At 42.5% G+C, this 20,725-nt stretch overlaps 1 protein-coding gene across 2 annotated transcripts in view; it reads right to left on the minus strand.

Annotated features, from left to right (window-relative positions):
• kcnh2b (potassium voltage-gated channel, subfamily H (eag-related), member 2b) overlaps positions 1-20,725 on the minus strand; it is a 306,518-nt gene that overhangs the window by 116,828 nt on the left and 168,965 nt on the right. For both annotated transcript variants that reach the window (XM_052504628.1, XM_052504633.1), the window contains one exon: positions 517-666. In XM_052504628.1, the coding sequence (XP_052360588.1) occupies positions 517-666 (150 nt within the window). The remainder of the gene's footprint in view (positions 1-516; positions 667-20,725) is intronic.

Genomic DNA, 20,725 nt, shown 5'->3' on the forward strand with positions numbered 1-20,725 from the left:
ATGACATTGGGAGAGATCAGAGCAGATTAGGAGAGGCCATCCTGTACCTGTAGGGAGCCAGGGGGGAAGCTTGGGGTTACCTGTGAGGGGGCAGCTTGGGGTTACCTGTGGGGAGCCAGGGGAGCAGCTTGGGGTTACCTGTGAAGGAGCCAGGGGGGAAGCTTGGGTTGCTTACCTGTGAGGAGCCAGGGGGGCAGCTTGGGGTTACCTGTGAGGAGCCAGGGGGGCAGCTTGGGGTGCTTAAATGTGAGGAGCCAGGGGGGCAGCTTGGGGTTACCTGTAGGGAGCATGGGGGGAAGCTTGGATTGCTTACCTGTGAGGAGCCAGGGGGGCAGCTTGGGGTTACCTGTGGGGGGCAAAGGGGGAAGCTTGGGTTGCTTACCTGTGAGGAGCCAGGGGGCAGCTTGGGGTTACCTGTGGGGGGCATGGGGGGAAGCTTGGGTTGCTTACCTGTGAGGAGCCAGGGGGGCAGCTTGGGGTTATCTGTGGGGAGCCAGGGGGGAAGCTTGTGGTTACCTGTGGGGAGCCAGGGGGGAAGCTTGTGGTTGAGGTCCTGGTTGGGCTCTTTGTCGTCTGAAATGACCTGGAAGTTGAGGATGAACATGATCACCAGGCCATCTTCGTTCTTCACCGGCACCACATCCACCAGACACAGGAAACACACACCTGACAGGGAGACAGAAAGAGAGACACAAAACATAAACACACATACACTGACACACATAATGATGCACACACACCCCTCCCCCTGACAAATGTTATCCTGTATATGAAATGACTTAGGTTATACAGGGGATTGAAAATGCAGGATGAATTTTAGAGTGGATTAGTCTTTTTAAGTGGGATGGAAAAAAGAGAATGCGTAATGCATAAACACACACGTAGAAATCCACTTCATTGCATGATTTGCTTGAGCACATTCCTACATAAGACAACCACAGTGATTTCACCTCACAAGAGCGTGACAAATCTATTTTACTGAGCATGAAATCAGACTTAATGGCCATATGTAGCTGTCCACCTACAGAGCCCTGTTTCAGTAGATTTGAATAAATGACTGTTTCAGTAGTGTTGAATGAAATTACTTTTTCAGTAGGGATGAATAAATGACTGTTTCAGTAGGTTTGAATCAATGACTGTTTCAGTAGGTTTGAATCAATGACTGTTTCAGTAGGTTTGAATCAATGACTGTTTCAGTAGGTTTGAATGAAATGACTGTTTCAGTAGTGTTGAATGAAATTACTTTTTCAGTAGGGATGAATAAATGACTGTTTCAGTAGGTTTGAATCAATGACTGTTTCAGTAGGTTTGAATCAATGACTGTTTCAGTAGGTTTGAATCAATGACTGTTTCAATAGGGTTGAATGAAATGACTGTTTCAGTAGGCTTGAATTAAATGACTGCTTCAATAGGGTTGAATGAAATGACTGCTTCAGTAGAGTTGAATGAAATGACTGTTTTGTTTCAGTAGGATTGAATGAAATGACTGTTTTGTTTCAGTAGGATGGAATGAAATGACTGTTTCAGTAGGTTTGAATGAAATGACTGCTTCAGTAGGGTTGAATGAAATGACTGCTTCAGTAGAGTTGAATGAAATGACTGTTTTGTTTCAGTAGGATTGAATGAAATGACTATTTTGTTTCAGTAGGATGGAATGAAATGACTGTTTCAGTAGGGTTGAATGAAAAGACTGTTTCAGTAGGGTTGAATGAAATGACTTTTGTTTCAGTATTGAATCAATGACTGTTTCAGTAGGTTTGAATCAATGACTGTTTTGTTTGAATCAATGAAGGTTTGAATCAATGACTGTTTCAGTAGGTTTGAAACTGTTTCAGTAGGTTTACTGCTTCAGTAGGGTTGAATGAAATGACTGCTTCAGTAGGGTTGAATGAAATGACTGCTTCAGTAGAGTTGAATGAAATGACTGTTTTGTTTCAGTAGGATTGAATGAAATGACTATTTTGTTTCAGTAGGATGGAATGAAATGACTGTTTCAGTAGGGTTGAATGAAAAGACTGTTTCAGTAGGGTTGAATGAAATTACTGCTTCAGTAGTAGGATTGAATGAAATGACTGTTTCAATAGGGTTGATTGAAATGACTGCTTCAGTAGAGTTGAATGAAATGACTGTTTTGTTTCAGTAGGATTGAATCAATGACTGTTTTGTTTGAATCAAGTGTTTGAATCAATGACTGTTTCAGTAGGTTTGAATCAATGACTGTTTCAGTAGGTTTGTTGAAGGTTTGAATAAATGACTGTTTCAGTAGGTTTGAATCAATTGAATGAAAAGACTGTTTCAGTAGGTTTGATTGAATGAAATGACTGCTTCAGTAGGTTTGGGTTGAATGAAATGACTGCTTCAGTAGGGTTGAATGAAATGACTGCTTCAATAGGGTTGAATTGACTCAGTAGGGTTGAATGAAATGACTGTTTTGTTTCAGTAGGATTGAATGAAATGACTGTTTTGTTTCAGTAGGATGGAATGAAATGACTGTTTCAGTAGGGTTGAATGAAATGACTGTTTCAGCTTCAGTAGGTTGAATGAAATGACTGTTTTGTTTCAGTAGGATTGAATGAAATGACTGTTTCAGTAGGTTTGAATGAAATGACTGCTTCAGTAGGGTTGAATGAAATGACTGCTTCAGTAGAGTTGAATGAAATGACTGTTTTGTTTCAGTAGGATTGAATGAAATGACTATTTTGTTTCAGTAGGATGGAATGAAATGACTGTTTCAGTAGGGTTGAATGAAAAGACTGTTTCAGTAGGGTTGAATGAAATTACTGCTTCAGTAGGGTTGAATGAAATGACTGCTTCAATAGGGTTGATTGAAATGACTGCTTCAGTAGAGTTGAATGAAATGACTGTTTTGTTTCAGTAGGATTGAATGAAATGACTGTTTTGTTTCAGTAGGATGGAATGAAATGACTGTTTCAGTAGGGTTGAATGAAAAGACTGTTTCAGTAGGATTGAATGAAAAGACTGTTTCAGTAGGATTGAATGAAATGACTGTTTCAGTAGGATTGAATGAAATGACTGCTTCAGTAGGGTTGAATGAAATGACTGCTTCAGTAGAGTTGAATGAAATGACTGCTTCAGTAGGATGGAATTGAATGAAATGACTGCTTCAATGAAAGGACTGTCAGTAGGATTGAATGAAAAGACTGCTTCAGTAGGGTTGAAATGAAAGAGTTGAATGAAATGACTGTTTTGTTTGTTTCATGGAATGAAATGGGTTGAATGAAATGACTGTTTTGTTTCAGTAGGATTGAATGAAATGACTGTTTCAGTAGAGTTGAATGAAATGACTGTTTCAGTAGGGTTGAATGAAATGACTGTTTCAGTAGGGTTGAATGAAATGAAATGCAACATGTTGATTGGGTTTCAACGCCTGTAGCGGATGTCAGAAGTGACCCTGTGGACATTTCAATACTGTACTTTTATCAGCTCAGAAAGAAGTTAAGGCATAAAGCCTTTTTCTACCAACACAGCATCTGGTATTTACACTGTTAAAACAGCCAAAACACCCCGAAACATGGATCGCTTGCCAGTCTGTTTCTCATTCAGCCAAAATCAAGCTTCATTCATGAATACAGTAAGAATCAGGCATCCAATCAACTTTGTTTTATTAATTCAAAGTATGAAAACATCAACAAGGTTGTAACTGATACCCCCACCAAAAAGACACAGTACAGTGACCCCACCGGTACGTCATGTATATCAATTGCTCCTCCTCAAACCTACAAGGAACCATAGAGATCCTATAAAATGTCTCTAATTTCTAATTCCTCATTTCTAGTTCTAATTCCTAATTCTATGCAAGAAGCCTTCAACTGTACTGCACGTGTGAAACATAAATCCAAGGTTCTCATTTCTCAACAGCCTTCCAAGACAAATCATCACTATTCCTTCCTCTTAAAACCGTATCCTATCCTGCCCTACCTCACCAGATGCCCTTACCCTTACCTGGTCGGTAGTCAGTGACTGGAGCTGGGTTGGTGTTGGCATACAGGGTTAGCAAGGTGGACAGCAGCCACGGCAGTCTAAAGTGTAATGTACTGTGTTGTGGGCACACGAGTGAGTGTTCAGTCTTGCGCCCTGCCCACCCGTCATTCATCTCTGAGCCATCACACCACAGGAGCGTGGCCCATGGAAGGGATTGGACCTCTATGTAATCACCCACACGGATAAAAACAGGGAAAACTGTATTGAGGATTATAGGTCCCCACACAACCATCATCTGGCTCTGTGTGTGTGTGTGTGTGTGTGTGTGTGTGTGTGTGTGTGTGTGTGTGTGTGTGTGTGTGTGTGTGTGTGTGTGTGTGTGTGTGTGTGTGTGTGTGTGTGTGTGTGTGTGTGCAGATCGAATGTGTGCTTTTATTTTAACAATCTGATCAGAGGACACATGGCACTTTTTTTACACAGTAGTTACACATAACAAACTAGAGTTACAGACTGTGTGACATAGCAACATGGTCATGTTGGACAGTGTGTTATTACGCTGTGACTGCCTTTGTAACTACTCACTGCACCCTCAATTGTCTTAGCACCATTTGATCTATTTTCTTGATTCAACCTTTATTTAACTAGGCAAGTCAGTTAAGAACAAATTATGATATACAATGACAGCCTTCCGAGGAACAGTGGGTTAACTGCCTTGTTCAGGGGCAGAAGGGCAGATTTTTACCTTGTCAGCTCAGGGATTCGATCCAGCAATCTTTCGGTTACTGGCCCACCCCAATATATAAGATGTAATGTAATACAATATTTCATGAATTGATCTATTACGGACAGACATGAGGGTTTATACAGTAATCCTAGTAGATCCTATCTCCTTCTCTGGCCACTAATGCACACACACACTGTACCCTCCACAAAAACACAATTAAATCTCACACATACACACACATAGGCTACGTTCAGGAAAAAACATGCACACACACACACACACACACACACACACACACACACACACACACACACACACACACACACACACACACAGAGGATTAAAAAATAGTCGGGAAGAGGATTTGACTTCAATTCACTACACTTTCTCTTTTTTTCATCCCACTTAAAAGGACTAATCCACCCTAAGACGCCGTCTGTGGGGCGGCTACACGTGTGTGTCCTGATTCTTTAAATGCCTGGAACATGAGTGATTTACGTATATGTAAGAGTATATGTGTTAGGTTACATTGAGGCCTATTTGTTTCATACCATGCCAAGGCATACAGCCCCAGCTCTCAATGCTAATACCTGAAAGATGAATGTAATCAGGGGACAAACTCACTTATCCAGGTGGCCAGCTGGCTGAAAGCCACAGAACTCAATTCAACATTTATAACCCAATAATCTAGTGCAGTTCTAACACTGACAGGACTTGTTTTCAAGATTTGGGTGCGTTTGGCACAATACGAGTCATGCAATTGGTCCACAGCACACTCTAGCCTGGTTGTCAGACTGTGTGCAACATAACTATATTGTGCTACCCTGGAAGAGTAGTAAAGCCGAGACTCCAACCGGTACTGGTCCACTCTGTTGATACATCACTATTCTTAAGCACTTCCATGAATTGGCATACCTCAAAGAGAAGAGAAAGAGGAAGAGAAGAGAAAGAGAAGAGGAAGAGAATGAGAAGAGAAGAGGAAGAGAAGAGGAAGAGAATGAGAAAGAGAAGAGGAAGAGGAAGAGAATGAGAAGAGAAAGAGAAGAGGAAGAGAATGAGAAGAGAAGAGGAAGAGAATGAGAAGAGAAGAGGAAGAGAAGAGGAAGAGAAGAGAAAGAGAAAGAGGAAGAGAAGAGGAAGAGAAGAGGAAGAGAAGAGGAAGAGAAGAGAAAGAGGAAGAGAATGAGAAGAGAAGAGGAAGAGAAGAGGAAGAGAAGAGGAAGAGAATGAGAAAGAGAAGAGGAAGAGGAAGAGAATGAGAAGAGAAAGAGAAGAGGAAGAGAATGAGAAGAGAAGAGGAAGAGAATGAGAAGAGAAGAGGAAGAGAATGAGAAGAGGAAGAGAAGAGAAAGAGGAAGAGAAGAGGAAGAGAAGAGGAAGAGAATGAGAAAGAGAAGAGGAAGAGAAGAGAAAGAGAAAGAGAAGAGGAAGAGAATGAGAAGAGAAGAGAAGAGGAAGAGAAGAGGAAGAGAAGAGGAAGAGAATGAGAAAGAGAAGAGGAAGAGAATGAGAAGAGAAAGAGAAGAGGAAGAGAATGAGAAGAGAAGAGGAAGAGAATGAGAAGAGAAGAGGAAGAGAAGAGGAAGAGAAGAGAAAGAGGAAGAGAAGAGGAAGAGGAAGAGAAGAGGAAGAGAAGAGGAAGAGAAGAGGAAGAGAATGAGAAAGAGAAGAGGAAAATAATGAGAAGAGAAAGAGAAGAGGAAGAGAATGAGAAGAGAAGAGAAGAGGAAGAGAATGAGAAGAGAAGAGAAGAGGAAGAGGAAGAGGAAGAGGAAGAGAAGAGGAAAAGAAGAGGAAGAGAAGAGGAAGAGAAAGAGAATGAGAAGAGAAGAGGAAGTTGAGAGAACATGGCGTTCGTAGCCAAACGTTTAGCCAACAGAAGGCACCCATGCAGCGTAAAGGGTGCCACTATGTCAAACCCATCCTACTCTATGAGTATTTCAACGAGAATTGCAGAGGCGATAGGTCGGAGTACGGAGCGGATTATACCAGGTCCATTTTAGGAAAGCTTACATGGGATGAGAGGGGATTAAGAGAACTGACAACATGGCTTGGGCCTCCCCCCAAGGTAACCCTTACCTACCGCTGTGCCCCTGTCAAAAAAGGAAATGCTCTCTTCGCCCCGTGATGTGTGGGATTAGGGCCTAGTCGTGTAATCTCCAGCAGGGAACAAGTGGATTGAGGATAACAGATTAAGCTAGACATTCCTTTTCTTCCTTTGGGTGGGTCAAGGGGGCAGAGCTGAGCTCGGGGACGGCAAGATTGACAGATGATGAAGAAGAAGTATCACTTTGAATCAAATGATTGTCCTTGCGTATCACTTTGTTGTCATGATCAAGTCATTATACAGTATGTGACAGTGACACAATGTTCATAGTCACTAATGAAAGGCTGTTAATTTATTAATGACTCGACAGGCAATTGGTGACAAAAATAGACGGCGTCTATGAGCTGAGGCGAACTGAATAAAAGACTTGACGAGAAAATAAGGTGAAGAGGAAAGGAGACACCTTTGTGGAGAGAATACACGATTTAAGTGACAATACACAACATTAGAGACTTTTAAAGTGAATTTGTCCAAATAATTATTTTGTGTCAATGCAGAGCCAGAATCACAGAATCACTAAGTACAGTATGGGATGGATCTTGTTGGGTTTTCTCTTAGGACGATTTTGTATTTCCAAGGATAACACTGCCCTCTAGTGGCCAACAGACGGTACATGCACCAGGGTAAGATTGTAGTGGTATACAGTCAAACCCCTCGAGCAAACAGCGGTGTAGCAAAGCCAGTAGTTCATGTTTAAGTCTGTGCAACGTCGTACGGGCCAACAGTAAGCAAGACACGTTCTCTTAAAAAAATACACATTAGGGAAAATGACAACACAGTGGTTGGTGCTATACAATCCAGCAGGACACGCCACACAACATAGCACAGATTGTCATTGTATATCGATAACTATCCGACTACCCAGATCAACCAAGAGGACAGCTACCTAAAAACCACTGCAAAAAAAATATGCATTTCTCAAGTGAAGTAGTGCTCAAGTGAAGTAGTGCTCAAGTGAAGTAGTGCTCAAGTGCACTATGTAAAATAATTCAAAGAACAGTCACCTTCAAGCTGTGATGTAACACATGCAGCCTTGTTGCCACCAGTGAGGATATACTGCCAAAATGTTTCACACATTCCATTTTCAATGATGCTGACACCCGTCACTAATAAATGCAGCTCACAGAGGGAATAAAACCACTTTAGGTCTCAATCCTTCCTCAGAGACAAAGAGGTTATTTTGTTGCTCTGGGAGATGACAGAAGCATCACACAGAAGGAGGATGTCTCAAAAAGAGAGACAATGAATATCTCCCATTTCCTCTCATACTGAAATCTTCCCTTTCGCTCAAACTGACACACACGAACCTCATTCACACACACACGTTTTACTATGCCTTGTGGGGACCTAAAATGTATTTCCATTCAAAATCCTATTTTCCCTAACTCTAAAGGGTCATCCACACCAAGGATGATAACTATATGACGATAACAATAATACAAATTTAAAATATATAATTAAAGTGCCAGGGACGTTAACACTATAACGACAACTACAAAAAGACTGGAGAACGATAACAAGAGCTATCGTTTGGATGACTTTTAGAGCGATTTCCCCCCCTGTCCCTCCGATGATGATGAAACATTGTCATTGACAACCAATAAAAACGAGTTCTATTGAAGCGTTCTTGGTTCTAGGTCCGCAAGGCTGCTCGGAGAGGAGAGCCTCGAACGAACCACTGTGCTCTCACGAGTTCACATTGTGTTGTAGCAAAACAGAATATGAGCTCGCTAGATTAGGATGGTTTGTACGGGGCTATGAAGAGGAGGCAGAGCACAGCCTAAATTTGGCTGAATAGCTGGGCATGTGTGAGCATATTGTTGGCCACATGAATTATAGGACTACTTGGGGGGAATAATGATCCATGACCAATAGCGCATAAGAAGGCAATCTTCCAATGGTATAGACCTATCTGTTAACGCTGATACAGCCTGACAAATACACACTAAAGTCTAATGTGCCTTTCTGGATCTTGTAAACTGTCGAGAAAAGACCCATTACTGATCCATTACCGATCCAAATGGTTGCCTAGGCTACTTTATTATTTCGGACGAAACATGCATTCAAAACACAGTGCTTTTTAGCGGTTGTTTAAATGGCATTTTCACTGCAGTTTAAACAGCCTAGATTATAATTTACACACTAGAAGAAAAAACATGAAATGCATTTAGCTGTTATAGCCTAGGTATGATACTTTTCTTGTCGAGCTCCGTGCCCGCGGGGACTGCGAGAGCAGACTATCCCAGGCTCCCTGTCATTTCATAATCTGATTCAAAAATTAATTCACTGTGGAAATGCATTGGGTATCGGCTATTTACTTCAGTATAGGCTATTCGTTTCGGTATTAAGCCTAATATTTAGCCAACGAATGATGGGTTGAAAACTAATTTAGGCTACTCATCTTTAGTCTGTATTCACGGTTCCCTTTGCGCAATTACGCACCTGTCCTCTCTGCTGCCTCTCAGCTACATATATTCCCCTTAGCTCTTGGAGTCCCAGGAAAAGCTAGACTACAACAACTTGTTGTACACTTAATTTGAGATTTGATTTAGTACTACTAGCCTATCGAGGAGAGATTTCAGCTTGCCCTTTGCTCAATGTAAAATAGGGCCGTTTGAAAGGAGAGAGGGGATATGGTGTGATGAAAATACACCGTATGAGTAGCCTGCTAATGTAACTTTCTGGACCTTGTAAACTGTCGAGAATAGACCCATAATTTATCCAAATGGTTGCATAATCAGGCCTAAGCATCCAAAACAGGAGGTTTGAGCGACAATTAAAATTTGCCTACTTCACTGCAGTTTAGAGCCCTAGACAACAATAGGCCTGATCGATCGTGGCGCTTTGCGTGTCCGGGACTGCTGAGCGTCAACTGGAGAAAAGCATAGATCTGACATATCATTCATTATCTGTAACCTTTTTCTTCTTGCACTTTGACATGTAAATATTTATAGCCCTACTATTTAGCTAATGAATGGCCTAATATCTAGCTAATATTTAGCTTCTTACTTCGGGTACACATCTCTAGCCTCTCTCTTCCAGCTGTTCCCGTGTACAATTGGCTAATGGCTATGCAAGCCTCTCCAATATTCCGCTTCACGTGAAATCTCAGGAAAAGCTATAGGTTACAAAAGGAGATGCATTTTTAAAATGTGCCTTTTGGTGGAGAGAAGCAGGCTTGCTATTGTTAACTGTTGAACGTAAAATAGGCCTAGGCCAAATGAACCGTTAGGGGAAAGTTAAAGACAGAGAGTGCATTGGTGTGATCACTTTAGCCAGTGATGATACATTACATTGTTGCATTGATGCATTGCAAATGGTTGCAGAGAGAACAGACAGAAAAAAAGCACAGTGAAAAAGAAAATCCAAACTAATTGACAATCATTAGAAAAAATGGAAACCACTTGCAAACCACTTGAGCAATGAGGCAACCCACTGGACACAGGCATCAATTCAACGTCTATTCCACTAACGTAATTTCATTGAACGTGGAAAAAAGCTGAGTGGGAAGCAATGAGATTATGTAAAAGATGAGAAGGCTAAACAGCGTTTGTTGTTGAATTGCTACATTTCAATATGAGCTTCGAAATGGATTTTTCACGACATGTACAGTACCAGTCAAATGTTTGGACACACCTACTCATTCCAGGGTTTTTCTTTATTTTTACTATTACCTACATTGTTGAATATAGTAACCAAATCAAAATATACTTTAGATTTGCTTTTACCTTAATTTAATTAGGCAAGCCATTTAAGAACAAATTCTTATTTTCAATGTTGGCCTACCGAGGAACAGTGGGTTAACTGCCTTGTTCAGGGGCAGAAGGGCAGATTTGTACCTTGTCAGCTCGGGGATTCGATCTTGCAACCTTTCTGGTTACTTGTCCAACGCTCTAACCACTAGGGTACCTGGTGCCCCGATTATTCAAAGTAGCCACCCTTTGCCTTGGTGACAGCTTTGCACACTCTTCACATTCATCAAGGCAAAGGGTGGTTACTTGGAAGAATCTAAAATATATTTTGATTTGTTTAACACTTTTTTTGATTCCATATGTGTTATTTCATAGTTTTGATAAAATAGTAAACTAAAGAAAAACCCTTGAATGAGTAGGTGTGTCCAAACTTTTGACTGGTACTGTATATTGAAGAAGTAATGGTGTCACAGGTGGTTGGTGGCACCTTAATTGGGGAGAACAGGCTCATGGGAATGGCTGGAGCAGAATACGTGGAATTGTATATCAAACACAAGTATATCAAACACATGGTTTCCGTGTGTTTGATGCCATTCCATTCGCTCCATTCCAGCCATTATTATGAGCCGTCCTCCCCTCAGCAGCCTCCACTGATGGTGTGTGTTACCACCTTATTAAAACACCTACAGCCCTGCAGTTGGATACATTGATCAGTTGATTGACAGGTGTATTGCAGAACAATAAATTGTCAGCTGGTGTGGTTGCTTGCCAACGTTATCGTTATAGTTATGTTATAGTTATCGTCCTTGGTGTGGATGGCCCTTTACACTAACCACTAAGCCTAAAATAGCCTTTGTACTCATGGGGACCATGACTCACGGGGACCGCCCCCCCCCCCACCCCCACCCCACAGGCTGAAATATTGGCTATGAGTCAAAGTTGGCAAATGATTTCCCCTGCCTTGACATTTCCTAAGGCAACAGAGCCCCACTTATATCCACAGCCCTCTGGTTAAACTGACAACCCTGGAACACTGACAATTGACACAAGTGTCATGTCCTCCACCAGTGCAAAAACATTTGAATCATAAGGATCCGTACAAACTCAGTCACTCACCATACAAGCTTACACACACACACACACACGTACACATGCACACATGAACGCACATTCTGAACTTGGACCACTTGGGGGCAGAGCATGACAAGTTGTCACGGACTCCCACGTCTTTGAATGAGGTAAATCCTTTGTGGTATACAGAGTCAATCAATTGCACGTGAAGATCCAACCATCCATAGAAATAGAAATTCCATTCTATTCTATGCATTCAGCCAACCACACAGAGCATAGTAAATGTAGCATGCTTTAGTCAGTGAAACATGAAATCACATCTGGAATTGATTGGTCCGTGGCTTACAGGTGTATTGTTCAGGGCCAGTAGACCCCTTCACTTTTACAACATTTTGTTACATTGGAGACTTATTCTAAAATGGATTCAATATCCCCCCTCATCAATCTACACACAGTACCCCATAATTACATTTTTGCAACAAAAAAATAAATAATACAGACGCCTCACAAGTCCTCAACTGGCAGCTTTATTAAATAGTACCCGCAAAACACCAGTCTCAACGTCAACAGTGAAGAGGCGACTCCGGGATGCTGGCCTAGGCAGAGTTCCTCTGTCCAGTGTCTGTGTTATTTTGCCCATCTTAATCCAGTCTGAGATATGGCTTTTTCTTTGCAAATCTGCCTCGAAGGTCAGCATCCCAGAGTCGCCTCTTCACTGTTGACGTTGAGACTGGTGTTCTGCGGGTACTATTTAATGAGGCTGCCAGTTGAGGCGTCTGTTTCTAATGTAATTGTCCTCTTGCTCAGTTGTGCACCGGGGCCTCCCACTCCTTTTTATACTCTGGTTAGAGCCAGTTTGTGCTGTTCTGTGAAGGGAGTAGTACACAGCGTTGTACGAGATCTTCAGTTTCTTGGCAATTTCTCACATGGAATAGCCTTCATTTCTCAGAACAAGAATAGACTAACAAGTATCAGAAGAAATTACTTTGTTTCTGGCCATTTTGAGCCTGTAATTGAACCCTCAAATGCTTATGTTCCAGATACTCAACTAGTCTAAAGAAGACCAGTTGTATTGCTTCTTTAAATCAGAACAACAGTTTTCAGCTGTGCTAACATAATTGCAAAAGGGTTTTCTAATGATCAATTAGCCTTTTAAAATGATAAACTTGGATTAGCTAACACAACGTGCCATTGGAACACAGGAGTGATGGTTGCTGAAAATGGGCCTCTGCATGCCTATTGTCACGATCGTCGTAAGGAACGGACCAAAATGCAGCGTGGTATGTGTTCATGATGATTTTTTAATTAAAGAAAGCACTGAACACTGAATACAAACTATACAAAACAATAAACTAATAACGACCGTGAAGCTATAATGAGAACTGTGCTGACACAAGCAACTAACATAGACAATCACCCACAAACAAACAGTGAAACCCAGGCTACCTAAGTATGATTCTCAATCAGAGACAACTAATGACACCTGCCTCTGATTGAGAACCATACTAGGCCGAAACATAGAAATCCCCAAATCATAGAAAAACAAACATAGACTTCCCACCCCAACTCACGCCCTGACCATACCAAATAATGACAAAACAAAGGAAATAAAGGTCAGAACGTGACACCTATGTAGATATTCCATTTAAAAAATCTGCAGTTTCCAGCTACAATAGTCATTTACAACATTAAAATGTCTACACTGTATTTCTGATTAATTTGATGTTATTTTCTTTCAAAAACAAGGACATTTCTAAGTGAACACAAACTTTTGAATGGTAGTGTATATTTTGATTTGTTTAACACCTTTTTGGTTAGTACATGATTCCATATGTGTTATTTCATAGTTTTGATGTCTTCACAATTATTCTACAGTGTAGAAAACAGTAAAAATAAAGAAAAACCCTGGAATGAGAACTTTTGACTGGTACTGTATGTAAATATGGTATTGGAACTGACCTGAGCTTTTTGCTTTCTTATTTCTTATTTTTATTTCTTGTTTTTGTTCTACCTTATGTCATTTGTTTGCGCTACATTGATGTTAAAAAAAAATATATATATATTTTAGCCCCTTTTCTCCCCAATTTTGTGGTATCCAATTGTTAGTAGTTACTATCTTGTCTCACCACTACAACTCCCGTACGGGCTCGGGAGAGACGAAGGTTTGAAAGCCACGCGTCCTCCGAAACACAACTCAACCAAGCCGTACTGCTCCTTAACAGCGCGCATCCAACCCGGAAGCCAGCCGTACCAATGTGTCGGAGGAAACACCGTGCACCTGGCGACCTGGTTAGCGTGCACTGCGCCCGGCCCGCCATAGGAGTCGCTAGTTTGCGATGAGACAAGGACATCCCTACCGGCCATGCCGTCCCTAACCAGGACGACGCTAGGCCAATTGTGCGTCGCCCCACGGACATCCCGGTCGCGGCCGGCTGCGACAGAGTCTGGGCGCAAACCCAGAGTCTCTGGTGGCACAGCTAGCACTGCGATGCAGTGCCCTAGACCACTGCGCCACTCGGGAGGCCTACATTGATGGTGATTACTGCATTGCTGGGTTTGGAGCTCAAGACAGGCATTTCACTGTACTTGCGCATGTGACATTAAAAAACTACTTTGACCAGAACCCTATGGGCCCTGGTCGAAAGTAGTGCACTATATAGGGAATAGGGTGTCATTTCAGATACAGCCCTGGTTGCAAATTCTGATTCACACCCTTTCCCCTCAAAGTGTCCACTCATTCATGTAATCAGACACATTTCATTTGTAATGAGTGTCTCTCACCAGCCAAGAGGCAGGCAGGAGAGTGTCTCTCTCTCACACACACACACACCTAATTTGAGGTTTGGTTCTCAGTGAGTGCGTGCAGAAGGCCTACCCATCCAACAGTCTGGGAAGACTGCAGTAGGTAAGCAGCTTGGTTTGAAGAAATCAACGGTGGGAGCAATTATTAGGAAATGGAAGACATACAAGACCACTGATAATCTCCCTCGATCTGGGGCTGCACGCAAGATCTCACCCCGTGGGGTCAAAATGATCACATGAACGGTGAGAAAAAAATCCCACAGCCTTTTTAGGGTCCCACAGACTTTTCATGGTCCCACAGCCCTCTCTCTCTGTCTCTTTGTTTGTTTATTTCTCTCGCTCTCTCTCGGTCTCTCTCGGTCTCTCTGTCTCCCTATTTCTGTCTCTCTGTGGGCAGTGTGCCATGAGGATCCTCTCTCTAGGACGCTCTTTCTCCATCCCTCTCTCGCAGGTGAGGGTGAGTTAATGGACATCTTCAGCCTAAGCCTTCATTAAGCCTCAGCAGTTGTTTTCCAGCTTGGCCCTTTGGGTTGTGTTCTACCGACGGGCTACCGATAGCGCTTTCATAGCTCTAAGCTGTATCCCACTCCTCACTGTGCCCTTCCAGATCAAGCCGGTGTCACCTTCAAAAGCACAAATACATTCTCACAGCTTGTAGGTAAACCTGGGCAACTGTAAACCCATTCACATAGAGTGGGAAGTTTGTGTCACATAAAACACCACACACATCCATACACCTGCATGGTAAGCCCACTTTGTCACATACACAACTTGTCACACACACACACACACACACACACACACACACACACACACACACACACACACACACACACACACACACACACACACACACACACACACACACACACACACACACACACACACACACACACACACACACACACACATAACCATACATGGCCCATTCTAGGTCCAAACAAGTCCCCACTCACATACTCAGTGACAGCTTGATTACACACCTGCAGTAGATGAATAGCGGGCTGTCTAAGTGTTTGGCCTGATGATCTGCTCAGAGTGGTGGAACGGGACACTGGTACCCGTTCCCCCCGTACTGCTCATGTCACTCACACTATTGTTAACAGAATACATGTCAAAACCGCAGATTATATGTCAATGAGACCACATTGCCACGGCAACACCGAAACATCAACTAACTAACCCGCCAGTTTAAAAACACATGTACTTGTTTACTTGAGGAATTGGGCTGCCTGAATTCAATGTGGATTACAGTGACTTTCTCACCCATCTATCTACACGCAATACCCAATAATGACAATGTGATATTTTTTTGGGTGAATTGTTTGCTATGACTCCAAATGGAGCTCAGGTGCATCTACTTTCTTTTCATCATCCTCGAGACGTCACGACAACTTGTGTCCAATTATATTGTTTGGACATGATTTAGAAAGAAACACACCTGTCTTTGTAAGATCCCACAGATGACAGTACATGTCAAAGTAGAAACTATATCATGAAGTCAAAGGAACTGTCCGTAGATGTGCGACATAGAATTGTGATGAGGCATATATCTGGGGAAGGGTATAAAACATTTTCTTGAGTGTTGAAATTTTCCAAGAGCAGAGTGGTTTCCCAATGGAACTACCCAGACTCTGTCTAGAGCTGGCTGTCTGACCAAACTGAGAAACCGGGCAAGAAGGACCTTGGTCAGGGAGGTGACCAAGAACCCAGTGACCACTCTGATAGAACTATAGAGTTTCTTGGCTGATATGGGAGAACTTGCCAGAAGAACAACCATCTCTTCAGCACTTCACCAATCTGGCCTTTATGGGAGAGTGGCCAGATGGATGCCACTCCTGAGAAAAAGGTACATTACAGCAAGCCTGGAACTTGCAAAAAAGGCATTTGAAAGACTCTGAGATCATAAGGCAAAGGATTATATGGTCTGATGAGACAAAAACATACTCTTTGGCCTGAATGCAAAGTGCTATGGTTGGAGAAAACCAGGCATAGCTCATGGGAGGCAGGTAGCCTAGTGGTTAGAGGTTTTGACTAGTAACCACAAGGTTGCAAGATTGATTCCCTCAGCTGACAAGGTAAAAATCTATTATTCTGCCCCCGAACAAGGCAGTTAAACCACTGTTCCTAGGCTGTCATTGAAAATAAGATTTTGTTCTTAACGGACTTGCCTACTTAAATAAAGGTCAAATAAAATCATCTGTCTAACATCCTCCCTACTGTGAAGCATGCTGGGGGACAGTGACTGGTAGCCAGGTAAGGATAGAGGGAACAATGAATGGAGGCAAATGCAGGTAAATCCTTGATGAGAACCTGCTTCAGATTGCAAACAATTTTAGACTGGGGGGGGTGAAGATTTACATTCCAACAGGACCATGACTTAAAGCATACAGCCAAAGCAACACTGGAATGTGAAAGTGCTTGAGTGGCCCAGACTTGAATCCCATTGGAAATCTGTGGAAAGACTTGAAGATTGCTGTCCAAATTTATCCAAGCTTGAGAAAATCTGCAAGGAAGAATGGGAGAAAATCCCCAAATCCAGATGTGCAAAGCTGATACAGACATACCCATGATGTCTCAAAGCTGTAATCGCCGTCAAAGGTAACAAAGTATTGTATATTTCATTTTCAATAAATGTGCTAAAATGTCAAAAAGCATGTTTTCACTTCGTTATTATGGGGTATTCGATCGAGGTGTTCTTATTTGTTTAAGAGCTGTAGAGAAATTGATGTAAACATTTTGAAAACTAATGCCTTACAAATTAGCCAGACTGCGTTACGTCAGCGAAAAAGTATTATTTAACTGAAAAACGACACTTCTTTCTACTCCATGCAGCTTAAAAAATAATCAGTACGGTAAATGACGCTTCAAATTAAACTTAAAATAGCCAAAAGGAAGGATATAGTGTGATGTATAAGCACCAAAGGTAAATGGGCATCCGTGTTTGTGGTAGGGCTATCACGTTTATTTATACTGAACAAAAAATATAAACACAACATGCAACAATTTCAAAGATTTTACTGAGTTACAGTTCATATAAGGACATCTAGGCCCTAATCTATGGATTTCACAAGACTTGGTAGGGGTGCAGCCAGGTCCACCCACTGGGGAGCCAGGCCCAACCAATCAGAATGAGTTTTTCCCCACAAAAGAGCTTTATTAAGACAGAAATACTCCTTAAATTCTCAAAAACGATGTTGCAGGCAGCTTATGGTAGAGAAATTAACATTAGATTCTCATTAGATTCTCTGGCAACAGTCAGTCCATAAAAAATGGAACCAACACTTTACATGTTGCGTTTATATTTTTGTTCAGTGAACATGTGGAGTAATGACTTGGTGGTGAAGGTGGACTACACAAGAGGTTCTCAGGGTACTTTCTGGGCCCTGGAGAGGGGGAGAGATGGAGATGGAGAGGGAGAGGGAGATAGAGAGACAGAGAGTAAGTGTGAAAGAGAGAGAAGTACAGAGAGAGAGATAAGGTAAGAGAGTGGAAGAGGCTCAGTTCTAGAGAAAGAGGGCAGAAGAGACTCAAAAGAGAGAAAGAGAGAGCGAGAGAGAGAGGGTAGAAGAGATTCAAGAGAGGAAGAGTGGCCCATTTCCTACAAGGTCCAACAGGAGTGATTTAGGATTACGATCCTCTCTCCTCTCCTCTCCTTTCCTGTCCGGCGGACATTCCTTCAGGCTAATGTTTACAGTCAGAGTGGAATGCACACTTAGTCCAGAGTGTAGTATGTGAGCTAACGACTCTTACTGTAGAAATTCCTTCCCAGAAATAAAAAATGTGTGCATTTCTAAAGGGTCAAAATATCTCAAGAGCAGTGAAGAACAGAGTAACATACAGCAACAGCAGCTTGATTGCAACATGTTGGCAGGTACTATTTGTTACAGTGCGTCCACACATCACACCATTCTCTATGCTCCTCAAGGGTACTGAATGGATTATACATCCTGGCCTTAGGATAACAGAATACAATTATCCAGCCACTTGAGGGTGTTTCATCCTGCAGAACAAATACTTGAACAAGGCCATATTGTGTCATCCTGCACGGACAGCACTTGAATACGGACAGCACTTGAATACGGACAGCACTTGAACATGGCCACACACACACACACACACACACACACACACACACACACACACACACACACACACACACACACACACACACACACACACACACACACACACACACACACACACACACACACACACACACACACACACACACACACAATGTGTATGTGGGAGCTCAACCACCATAGCCTTAGGGATCATTCAGACACTAATTTCAAAATCTCCCATATATGCCTGTGTACCCTCCCCATCCTTGACTTGTTCCTCTATGTACAGTAGGATTCATACGGGTGTACACTGGGTTGAGTCATCACAGTAGAACATCACGTTCACAATAAGTGGTACCGCATGGAGAGGTCATTGGAGAGCACACCTCATTTGAAGAAAAATGACAGGCTGTGTGAGCTTTTTCATCAGCCCAAGTGAGAGCTATGGTCCAAGCAAAATGAATAGGAGTGGAGGGTAGAATAGATTTGCGTACAACTTCCAGGTTTTTTCATGTGAGTGTGTATACTCCCAGAAACACATATGCAAATACTTAGAAATATGGAAATGTGTATCTCAAAGTGGGAATGTGTTGCATACACACCAAGCACAGAACTACACACACACCACCAGACACAGAGAACTACACACACACCACCAGAGAACTACACACACACCAGAGAACTACACACACACACACACCACCAGACACAGAGAACTACACACACACCACCAGACACAGAGGTTTGTGTGTTACAGCTTGTTTTCTAGCCATACAGTCTCCTCTTTCTGACTGTCATTAGAGAGGCTGTGTGTGTTAACAGAATGGGGGGGGCATCATGAAGAAGCCATTAACACCAACCATTGAGATCAAGACAGACTGAAGACAGCTGCAGACATTAAAGCCGCTTGCAGCCATGATCAATACACACACAAACAGACACACACACACACGGACACACACACACAAACACCCTAGTGCATGCAGATTACAGGGGCGAATGGAGGAACTGGCATCATTTGTTTTGCTCACTTTTCTCTTGCTTACTGTTTTCTCTCAAAGAGAATGAGATAGAGAGTGAGTTGAGTGACACTTCCATTACTTGTCCCTAAACACTTGCTTATCCACTGACTGCCTCAATTGGATCACATTTGTCATCTGACAGAGGGAAGCCATTCCGGACACACCCAAAGACACTGGCGGCTACGTCATAGGACTTCTAAGTAAACGGAAGGGACCCAGCCACGGTGGTTCCTAGCCGGCTGTCGCTTAAGCTCCTGAAAAGCCCTGTTAAGGCACGCACATGGTGGGGAGAGATCTATTCAGCTGGCGCTAGGTTTACAGTAGCTCAGAATAGGACAATGATATGGGCGACAACAGGTTTATGGATGAGCACAGGTGGTGGCGTGAAAGCCCTCGAGCTGTTGGTGATGCTAGAGGAACTGATATTATGGGGAACGCTAGTGATCGCTTGGGGGTTTGGTTGATTTGCTTAAGATTGATATTGATTACCGTGAAGGATCGATGTCGTTATGATAAGCAACCTTGATCCTCCAGTCGTTGTCTCCTTTCCTTCATCTGCACTAACTAAGATAGGGTAGGTATGAGGAACGCCTATTGGCCTTAAACTTGTCCGGGGTTGTAGATTGGTGCAGTGGAGACAAAGGAAATGACATAGGGAGGAAGCAGCCACTTTTGAGATTAAGGTAACTGCCAAAATAATGAAACACTTGATTAAACGAGGGATACAAAGTATACTAAAAGAAGATGCTTCCTCACAGGTGCGGTTCCTGAGTTAATTAAGCAATCATCATCCCAACATGTTTAGGGTCATGTATAAAATGCTAGGCAGGCCATTATTTTGGCTACCATGGTTGTGCCCCCATAGGATGACAATGCCCCCATCAGCAGGGCACGGAATGGTTAGATGAGCATGCAACCTATGCAAATCATATGCCATGGCCATCTCATTCACCAGATCTCAACCCAATTGAACACTTATGGGAGATTCTGAAGCGGCGCCTGAGACAGTGGTTTTTTTCACCACCATCAACAAAACAGCAAATTATGGAATTTGTCATTGAAGAAATAATAATAATAATAATATATGCCATTTAGCTGACGCTTTTATCCAAAGCGACTGACAGTCATGTGTGCATACATTCTACGTATGGGTGGTCCCGGGAATCGAACCCACTACCCTGGCGTTACAAGCGCCATGCTCTACCAACTGAGCCACAGAAGAACCACTGTTGAATCTCTCCGATAGAGTTCCAGACACTTATAGAATCTATGCCAAGGTGCATTGAAGTTGTTCTGGC

The sequence above is a fragment of the Oncorhynchus keta genome, chromosome 4, assembly GCF_023373465.1.
Source record: "Oncorhynchus keta strain PuntledgeMale-10-30-2019 chromosome 4, Oket_V2, whole genome shotgun sequence".
Classification (NCBI taxonomy): Eukaryota; Metazoa; Chordata; class Actinopteri; order Salmoniformes; family Salmonidae; genus Oncorhynchus; species Oncorhynchus keta.